General features: G+C 57.6%; 3 protein-coding genes across 3 annotated transcripts; all 3 read left to right on the top strand.

Moving 5' to 3' along the window:
• Positions 1–1,803: 1,803 nt before the first annotated feature.
• On the top strand, positions 1,804–3,939 carry E0L32_001336 (uncharacterized protein; the record flags this gene model as incomplete). The annotated part of the gene is made up of 1 exon (XM_031135404.1): positions 1,804–3,939. The coding sequence occupies one exon, from the start codon at positions 1,804–1,806 to the stop codon at positions 3,937–3,939; it is 2,136 nt and encodes a 711-aa protein (XP_030991850.1).
• A 1,573-nt stretch (positions 3,940–5,512) lies between these two features.
• E0L32_001335 (uncharacterized protein) lies at positions 5,513–6,235 on the top strand (the record flags this gene model as incomplete). Its single annotated transcript, XM_031135403.1, has 2 exons — positions 5,513–5,644; positions 5,711–6,235. The coding sequence occupies 2 exons, from the start codon at positions 5,513–5,515 to the stop codon at positions 6,233–6,235; spliced, it is 657 nt and encodes a 218-aa protein (XP_030991849.1).
• Positions 6,236–7,937: 1,702 nt separating this feature from the next.
• Positions 7,938–10,072, top strand: E0L32_001334 (uncharacterized protein; the record flags this gene model as incomplete). The annotated part of the gene is made up of 10 exons (XM_031135402.1): positions 7,938–8,045; positions 8,111–8,158; positions 8,447–8,901; positions 8,964–9,077; positions 9,136–9,210; positions 9,293–9,361; positions 9,433–9,533; positions 9,581–9,655; positions 9,739–9,828; positions 10,017–10,072. 10 exons carry the CDS (start codon positions 7,938–7,940, stop codon positions 10,070–10,072), a joined length of 1,191 nt encoding a protein of 396 aa, XP_030991848.1.
• Between the last annotated feature and the right edge of the window lie 109 nt (positions 10,073–10,181).

The following is a 10,181-nucleotide window of genomic DNA, read 5'->3' as shown; positions in this document are numbered from 1 at the left end:
GTTCCAGCTCTCTCCTCCCTTCAGTCACCATATCCCCATTCCTCTGCTTGTGACGTGCTTCCGCCATCGTGAAGCCGGTATTTTAGGGTTCAGCCAACTCATTGGGACCAAGATCTCACCAACCCGGGTTTATTATACTGTATGACCTCAGCTGTCAGGGTGGGCACCAACCAGTCCGGCTGCTCTAAGAAACTCTTTATCGCCATCAGCCTGTACGAAACCAAGGAAGCGAAACGGACTGAGGCCGAGTCAGCCGTGTGTGACCTCACTGGCCCAATATCGCCCGCCGTCCATCCCTATCGACAGCATCCGGCAGCTTTTTGAATCATAATAGACAAAAAGGTGGCTGTCTGTCTCTTGTCTCTGCGCAACGGCAGCCAAGCAGTCAGTCAGTCCATCACACATCAAATCACACCCGCTTTGGAGCAAGCAACCCTCCCTGGCCGTCACCTGCGCCCATTCGTGCTTGGTACCGCCAACACCACCACCACCACCACCCCGATCAGGCCGGATTTCCTGAGATTAAACCCAGGGATTGCCCAGAGCTCGCACCCTTGCCAAGGGCTAGGCAATTACCACACTGGCTAGCGTCTAGACGCCCGACTTGCACGCGTATCATCCGATCAGAAGAGGAGGGGCAGTCAGCAATTGAACGACTTCTTTTCACGTGTGTGTGCGTGTGTGGCCGTCGCATCCGTGTTCCCAGCTTCTGCTGCCAGGAAAAAGAAAAACCTGGCAATCTTTTTGGGCACAGCTCGACGGTAGAAGAAGAAGCATTGGTGGAAGAGATTTGGTCTGCCAAGGGGGCGGCTTATTACCGATCAGCGGTGTGACACGTACGCACGCCTACTGCGACTCTCCGGCGACGATTGATGCAACAGGTCTTCGCACTCGAAGCGATCGCATTTGCAAGAACAGGAGTAATTGGGAAAAGGGGAAAGGGAGAAGAAAGGCCATCTCTGGCCTGCCCTGTTCGGGATCTTACAGCAAGCAGGACCCTTATTCTCGGCACCATACGCGGCGCTGCGCTGCGCTGCGCTGCGTTGCGTTGCGTTGCAGTCTCCCGTCCATACATACATCCATCCGTCCACATACACACACGCATTGCACCTACATCCGCCCGTCGTGGGGTCAGCCCGATCTGACCGTCCACCACTCTCACCTCTCCATACAGCCTTTCATCAACGCCTGCATTAGTGGCCCTTCCCCTCGCCGTTTGACGGTTGTTTGACCCGATTGGGAGTCGTGTGTGTCGTGCCTGTGAGTGTGTGCGAGAGAGCGAGAGAGCGAGAGAGACACACTATTATCTCAGCTCACTCGGTCAGATTACAAGCCACTCTTGCCCTTTTCACCGCCTCCCTACCTATTCTCCCTCTTCCTGCTGTTCCTCGGCTTCTCCCGTCTGGCCCTACTTTTGATACTCGCGGTATCGGAACAGTGGCCTTTTGCGCCGGGTGGCTGTCCTGCTGGCTTTTGTCGCCGTCCCTGCCATGCCGTGGACGAGTGCAATCCAGGGTCCAGCAGATCATCCCCACGCCCCCAGTTGCATGTACACAGACCCCGGGCGGCACCCCGTCCGGTCCACCATCACCAACTGGAGCACGACTGGTACTTGTAAAAGGCCACAAACGACCGACCAACACTCCGCCCTCAGAGTTGTCCGTCGTCTTCGATAGCAGCGCGCCCGAGGCCCCCCCTCGCGCGCGCCGCCAGTGTCGTGGACGGCGCCTTCCCGCGCCTCTCTGCTACCTACCTAGGTAGTCTGAGCCCTCACCTCGGGTCGTGCATGCCTGCTTCCTCAAGATGTTTCTCCACGCCGGAGCGAGCATGCATGGCCACGAATTCTCCAACCGTCGGCCCTCACCAAGCCCCCTAGCAAACAACCGACGGTCCCCGCTGCTGCGAGCTGCCTTTCAGCCTTCAAATCCCCGGGCCAGCCTGCAACTAGAGACACAGCAGCAGCCTCCTCCACGTCTCCGCCAGCGCCCGTTGTCCGAAGCTCTACCTAGAGGGTACTCCGAGCCGGCCGTCCGCTTCCGGGAACCAGAGGTCGACGCCACCTTGGCCGAACCCTCGATGAGCGAGGACGAGTCGGTGCAGTCCGCTTCAGACGCCAGCTATCTGAGCGACACCACCGCCAACACTGCGAACACGCAACGCAAGAAGAAACGCACGCGGGCTCCGCGCAAGAGCACCGACTTCTTGTTTGCCCACCCGGCTCCCAACTTCCGTTCCAAAAAGCCGATCCTACGCCACATTCGACCGTCGCTCCTGCTGCAGCTGCAGCAGCTCTCCCTGGAAAGGCGGCCGAGGCCGGCCATCGACGTCTTTCCGTCGACGTTGATCGCTGGCAATGTAGTCGCCCCCCGCTTCTGGAAGAAGTGTCCCAGGCTGTTCGGCGTCAAGGGAGAACTGGGTGTGCACGACATCATCCTCGTCAGGAGCGAAGAGTATGATTCCGGCCAGGAAGACACCGATAGCGACCATGACGAGGAGCGTCTATCCCAGCGGGAGCTCATTGCCGTCCTCAGCCCTATCAAGAGGGAAGACCGTGCCGAGATTGTGTTTGCGAACGGGGCAGTGTGGGTGGCGAAGCCTTTGCCTTCCGGCTCCTATGACTTCGTCCATACCGACAAGAATGGGCTCGCCACCACTGTCAGATGGGCCCGGAGGGCTGCCAAGCAATTCAAGAGCACCCCGAGCTGGGATTCGACCGCGTCGGCGACACTCCCGGCCAAGGCCTCGGACCTCCCGGAGCCTCGCTTTACGTTCAGCGTCATCGATCCGCAATCCAGGCGACATCCCATCATGGCCACCTTGGTATCAAACAAACTCGAGATCCTCGATTCGTACACGACTGTATCGCAGTCATCTTCCCGCTATCCTCCCTCGAGGTCGATGGGTCGGTCGCTCACTACGCCGGCCACCGGCGTCCTTCCTCGCACCCCTTCTCCAACAACCTCTGACAACCATTCTCGCTTTGACGAGCTGAACTCGACCCTAGCAAACTCACTCCCTCCGTCGAACCAAAGAACAACACATCCTATCAGCGAGGAAATGAAAAGCCTCATCTCAGTCACAGCAATATGGGTGGCTCTGAAACAAGGGTGGGCGCCTAGGTATAAGTACCCATCGCCGAGCTCAGACGCCGCCCCCGGCAACATGCCTTCGGCGACTGGTACTCCTAGTCGGTCGTCTTTGACGGTGTCCAGACACCCCGGCACGAAACGAGAAGACAGCTTTAGCACAGAGAGTCGGCAGTCATCGAGCCACGACGATCGGTCCAACATCAGCGATCTCGCTCCGAGCTCGGGCGGCCACACTCTGTCTTTCAAGAGAGGGCGGCCTCGTCCGGTGTCTCTCAGTCTCAAACCCTGCACTAGATCGCGGGATACTTCCCCGGCGTCTTCGGTCGCAAGCCCGAGCAGCAAGAGGACTCTGCCTAAGAGGACCACCAGCACCGGGGCAGCATTCATGCAGCGGCGCGTAAAGTCGCAGATCTCGGAGGCAAACGATACAGAACGAGCCACGCGCGGGTCCAAGAGCCGAGGCCGCAAGGCCGCAAACGGCGACCACGGAACGCAGGTGCGGGACACCGCCCAGGGTCATCAGCTCGGCGTGCCATTGCACCTGAACAGCTCGGGCTCCTTTATCAGCGAGGAGGCAGCGATTGGGCCCTTGCAAGTCGACCGAGATCTGTCCTCTTCTGCATCGCCGTCGGCTGTCGATGTTGTCGCAGATCCGTCACCGTACCCGGATTATCACGCGAATTACACGATTCATATGACCTCGTCCGACCACGACGCGGCTCTCGAACTCGGATCTGTCGACGGGGCCCACCGGCCCATGCGCGCCGCCGTGGATGGTCCCGGACACCACGATGACAAAGGGGCCAGATGGAGGAAACTCGGCAACTGGTTCAGGAGATTTGGGCACTAGGTCTGCTGCTTGTGAATGGCTGTCCTGACCAACCAACCCTTGCTTTTCTTTTGTCTTTTTCAACTACCTACCTACCTAGCAGACAGACACTGGCTCCTATTGCTTTGTAACTTGTACCGCATTTTGTACTATTAGTATACCCCCCCTACGAGACTTTTTCTTTTCTCTTTTTCTTTTGGGTACAACAAGCTCGGCGCAGCTTTCAAGACGACAGTAAAAACGGCTTCCACACGGTCCGGCGGGGGAGGGAGGGAGTGTGAACATGGGAGGGATACAGGCAGGTACTTAGAGAGGGTCAGGTCATTCAGGCCACACGAGGTTCACGAAGCCTCTGCGACATGACCACACCAGTTATTCCATACAATACACAATATCTTAATTCAAGGGTCCCTCTGCTGTGTCCATCGCTAGAAGCTGGTGCCTGACAGAAGGAAGTGCTCGGGTCCTCCCGCTCCCGTCACTAACCTATCCGTAGCTACCTTAGGTTTGTGATAACCGATCGATCACCGAGTGTAAAAGCGACAAGAACGTTTTCTACCTCCGCGTGCAAACAGCTCTGGAAGTCAAAAGGTGCTTTACGCCCGGCTTGTTAGGCTTGTTAGGGAGCGGGGTGTACCACCAACTCTCCGGTCTCTACGCCCAATGGATCTGAACGAGCAGCAAGCCCCCTTCTCGTCCAACGCCCCCTCCAACCATAGCTTCAGCAATGACAACCACCGGGTTTCGCAGCCCAATCTCTACGAAAAGGTATCCCTGGCTAGACCCTCGTGTTTCTTTCAGTCCACACCAGCAGCGGCGGCCGGAGACCGTCCCGAAGCTCCTGGCTGGCTGGCTGGGCCAGGCATGCTGGGCCACGTCTTCTTTTTGCATCTCGAGGTACATTTTAGTGCTCGCCCGAGACTGGTTGATTCTGGACCTTGGAAGCTTTCCTAATGACTTGGGGAGTTGCCAAGAGGGGAGGAGGGGAGGTACGTCGACAGCTCACTGCCCAAAGGAGAGTGGCCACACAGCTCGAGCTCCCCCTCCTCCTCCTCACCCACCACTCGATGTGGTTCACTGTTGTCCAGCGCTTCTTTTTTTTCTCTTTTCTCCTTTTCCTATTGTGAATGCCTAGGCATAATCGGCTGGCCACATTGCTGTGGCTAGGGTCCTGTGCTCCCCGGTCATTATCAAGATATACGCTCTCTCTCTCTTGCCCCGCAACTTTCTTTAGCAGCTTCGAAAGATCAAGACCGTATTGTCGGAGGGTCTCGGTGCCCCCCCCCCCCCGTCTTCTTGGGCAGCTATACGTACACACAACTAGAGGCGTTGAAGATCACGAACCTCCCAGACATCTCGAGACGTTTGCAACAAGCAGGTCCAAGCAGATGGGAGCACCTATACATCCTGGTGCTTTCTCCTATTTAAAACGTTGTAAGTCTGCCCAACCGGATGTTAGAGGCGCTTCCGAACCGGCTCCGCCTACTCGGTCTCATGTCTGCAACTACTTCGTGCCTATGATGATCTGACCAGAACATTATTCAGCAATCTATCCCTACCAGATATCTTCAGGGTTTGAGCCCCCCGAAACACGATGGAGAGTGAAAGCGGCGAGCCCTCTCTGCCGGAGCAAGCCAGGGCTGTGACGGCACGCGAGCTATGGCCCGAGTTGCCTTTCTTCGCCTGCGGACTACTCCCGACAGAGCAGGATGAAAGGCGCATCCAGGTGAGAGAGACTGAGGTCTCCAAGTGCCCGCCTGACTTGAGCTAACCCTCTTCTTTTTCTTCAAAGCAGCAGCAGGTACAGCTGCCAGCTTCCGCTGCGACCAACGCCCTCTCTCTCCGAGGCATAGATACCGCGAGCGAGGCCATGTCGGCATACGGGACCCCCCAGAACGAAGACCTGTTCAGCCGCTGCACCGAGACCACGAAGCCGACGGATGTCGTCCCCTCCGCGAGCGGCGACAAGGCAGAGGACGGCGAGGATGTCCTCCTCCCCCTCAAAGGGTCGACGTGTGCCACTTACTGGGGCGGGTCCCCCTGCCGTACGGCGGTCTCGTCTTCATCCTCCTCCTCGGATTCCAGCCGGCAGTCCTCTCCGGGGCCCGAGTCCGGATCTCTCTACACCACCCACGACCAGTTTGACGGTGGGCCGGTGCCCCGCGAGGAAGAGCTGGACCTGAGCTCCGCGGCCTGTTCTTCCGAATGGGCCGGTCCTGGGCCCAATGGCCTCACGATCCGCGAGATCGGGATGCCTTTGGGCGATGCGAACCCAAGGACTCTCTCGGACGTCTTGCAGGCGGTTGAGGACATGTAGGGTGACTGTGGCTCATGTCCGGAGTTGCGAAGCTGTTTCTTTCATCGTAGCTGTTTCTTTCATCGTATAAGGCTTTTCTTTGCTGTGGCCATAATGTTTGAATCGTCGTCTCTCTGTCTCTCTCTCTTTTCTTTCCTTTTTCTTTTTTCTGGATATTCCGCATTTTCTCACCATTAGGAGTTTAGGAAAAAGCAATAGCTTGTTAGAGATGGGAAGGCAAAGGAAGATTATGAGCTCGGCCGGCACTGAGGCACCTAGGGGTTTCCCCCCCACCACGACAGTTTCACGTCTCAGCATTATGGGACGATATGTTCAAAATACTTTAGACTTTCTTTTATGTACATAGATTTCAATGCATTTCCCTTCTCAATCGTTGTCCCACACGGTGGCTAAGTAGATCCAAATACCAAGGCAGAGAGGTCTCATGTAGTGAACGACAGAGCGGGTTGAAGCTGATCTCTAATCTCCCCACGCCCGTTTCCCTGACCAAGAGAGCAGTCGGTTGGATAATCTCGGCTGAAACTAGGTACAAGACGGTTCGTGAATGGCGAGCCAGACATTGCTCGTATACGTTTCCTGGAGAAAGGGGACGACGTTGAGAGGCACCCAACCCAAGATCGAGACGCGTGGAGTTCGGCACTTGGCTCCAACTCGATTCGGCTAACAGTCTGACAGCTGCCTAACTCGCCCTAGAGGATCCATGCATGGATGGGTCGTTAGCGGGGCCACAGGCGCTACAGAAGAGCTTATCTCGAGATCTACAGGCAAGTGTGTGGGGGTGGGGGAGCCTGGGGAAAGCTTGAGCCTTCGCCTGCGTTTCAACATTCTGAACCATCGGAAACCAAGGTAACATTTGTCTGAAGAGGGGAGACATGTTCTTCGAGACGTGATTTAATCAATTCGTCGGCCTGGTTGGCTGACAGCAGAATTGACCCAGATTGGCCCGATTAGCCAAGACTTCACCCAACAAACACCTTGCAGCGGCTCTCGTCTCGCCTGTGGGCCGCGAGCCAGGTCAACCCGTTCGTCTTGCGTTGCTTCTTCACAGCTTCGGCTGTTCGAAAGGTGGTCGATCGGCTCGTGCGGTACCAGGCACACTCTCTATATCCTCGTCCTTACGGCTCTTCTCTATAAGCTCTTCAAGCCCCCCGCCCCTCACTCGGATCTCCCGACTCCTGGGGTTGCGCAAGACGGTGTGTCGATCACCCCAGATGGTGGCATCTTCTTCCCGGGGGACATCCTCACACTGTCACTATCGGCAAAATAGCCCACGACACTCACGAATAGATTATGCCCTCTACTCTGTGTGTGCAAAACACCTGCGCAAAAGATTACGCAGGGATGGACCTTCTCGAAGGTCTCCCGCTGCGAGCTGCTTCGGCTCTGCAAATAGCCTCTACACGCTCCCGACGTCTGGACAGCCCGCCAGGGGGCAAGGATGGACTTTTTTACCCAGATTGGTGCTTCTGTCTTTTGAGATGATGTGATTTTCTCCGGCTACAGGGTACCTTAATAAACGAACCGCCTTCTCGCCCCAGGGAAGGGCGTGCTTGAGGGAGGATATAAGTGATCCGGGCTGCCAGAGCATCGCGTTGACAAGCCTTGGTGGTTCTCTGAGCCTTCGCAGTGTCTCTGTTCTACCCTAGCTCATCTGAGAGGAAAGGCTCAGCATAAGCTTGAGTCCAAGCTCTGCAAGATCGCGATGCATATTCCGTCTCTGGTCCAGCTGGCCCTTGCGGGCCTACTGTCTTCGGCTCCCGTCGCCGGTATTGCACCCCAAGGCGGTGCGGGTGTCGCGCTCCGCTACATTGTATGCTCCCTCCTTGGACGTTCAAGGTCTATCCCGGGTTCCACAAAGCTTATAATGTACAACAGGGTGCTGCAGCAGTGCTCGCTGTCCCGGCTCTCGCGGGTCCTGCAAAGGTAAATCCTGAATTTCACACAACGACTCAGACTCGTGAAAGCAACCCCCTTTTCTTACATGATTCGTGACTAGCAGAAGCCCGAGCGCCGACAGTGGAAAGGCTGGGGATGGGGCTGGGGCGACGACGACCCCTGGGACGACGACCCGTGGGATCGGGACGACCCGTGGGACTGGGAGGACCCGTGGGGCGACGACCCCTGGGACGACGACGACCCGTGGGACGACGATCCGTGGGACCACGACGAGCCCTGGTGGCACCACAAGAAGAAGCCCACGCGGACCATCAGCTGGCACTGGCCGACCCCGACCAAGGGCCCCGTCCCGCCGCGCCCGACGCTGACCCGCGTCACCATCCGGCCCCCGCCGCCGACGACGACGTCCAAGGTCACCATCCGGCCTCCGACCCCGAGCGTGACCATCCGGCCGCCGCCGCCGCCGCGGCCGTCAAAGTCCAAGACGACCTCGGCCGTGACCATCCGGCCGACGCCTCCCGCCACGGCGAAGACGACGACGACGACGCATCGCAGCTGGCCCACGCCGACTATGAGTCGGCCCACCGGCAAGAGCCGTCCGACCCCGACTATGAGTCTTCCTACCGGGAAGAGCCGTCCGACTCCGACCATGAGTCGCCCCACGGGCAAGAGCCGGCCGACTCCGACGCGGCGGCCGGTCCCCACGGGCAAGTCTACCCGGCCTGCTCCGACGAGGCGTCCGACGCCCACCATGCGGCCTTCTCCGACCAGTGAGATCGAACTGACACCCCCTGGCGTGGTGGGACTGACAGGCTGATATTTTCAAAAACAGAACCCATCGTTCCCATCGGCACGGGCAAGAGCATGCCTACCAGCAAGGGAACGTCCACTGGCAAGGGGCTGCCTACCCCGACCTTCAAGTCGCGCCCGACCGCTACGCTGACACGTGAGTTGTGGCCTCCATGCGTGGCTTTTTTTTGCTTTTTGCTAATGATTCCTCATAGTCCCTGGCACGGGGTTTCCGCCGAGGCCGACGCGGACTGGTCCTCCGCCTCGTCCGACCGGCAAGTCGACTGGTCGTATGTCATAAGATCCCCCGAACCCCCCCGAAGATACAGGTATCGTCAGAGAGTCTCGGTGCTAATGTCCCGAGTTTTGTAGGCCCCACTGGACCGCCGAGGCCGACAAGGACTGGTCCTTCGCCGCGTCCGACTGGCAAGTCGACAGGCAGTACGTGAAGCAACTTCAAAGGAGCAGAGTGTATCCCTGAGTTCCAGTAGCTGATACCGCTGCCTCTACAGTGCCTGGCACCGGTTCCCCTCCGAGACCGACGAGGAGTGGCCCTCCACCCCGTCCGACTGGCAAGTCAACTGGCCGTACGCACAAGATCTAAATTCTCCACGTATTTCGTTATCAGAGTCTCTGTACTGATGAATTCTCGTTTTACAGTCCCTGGCACCGGCCGTCCCCCTAGACCGACGAGAACTGGCCCTTCACCTCGGCCGACCGGCAAGTCTACTGGCCGTATGTGGAAAATCTCAAAATCTCAAAGAGGAAAACTCCTACGTGTCACCGAGATCCAGTGCTGATGATGGCGTCTTCTACAGGCCCTAGCAGCCCGCCGCGGCCGCCGTTTCCTACGGGTCCTACGACTGTCGTGCCAATCGGCACCGGGCGACCCTTGCCGACCATAAGCCGTAAGTCTTTGTGGAATTGCTCGCTGTCTGATAGATGTCTCCGAGAAGCTAGCACTAATGCAGAGGTGTTCAATAGATAAGTCAAAGCCAACCATGACACTGACCAAGCCTCTTCCAACCAGTAAGTTGAAAGCCATCTGGCTGCATACCTGTGTCTAATACAAGCAACCACTGATATCTGATGACAGAGACCGCCCCGCCTATTGAGGAGTGCGATGACGAGGAGGACGAAGTTGAGGAGTAGAGGTTGAGGAATATAAGACTGCTTCGCTGGTAGTATCAACGAGTTGGTTGATTCCGAGACAACAAGGGCCTATAAATGGCAAACCCTTCAAAATGAGCTTCTTGCTTGG

This window comes from Thyridium curvatum (assembly GCF_004353045.1).
Source record: "Thyridium curvatum strain D216 chromosome Unknown NODE_5_length_802575_cov_81.998223, whole genome shotgun sequence".
NCBI lineage: Eukaryota > Fungi > Ascomycota > Sordariomycetes > Thyridiales > Thyridiaceae > Thyridium > Thyridium curvatum.
The sequence above is the reverse complement of the archived record's forward strand: the minus strand, read 5'-3'. Positions and strand labels throughout refer to the sequence as shown.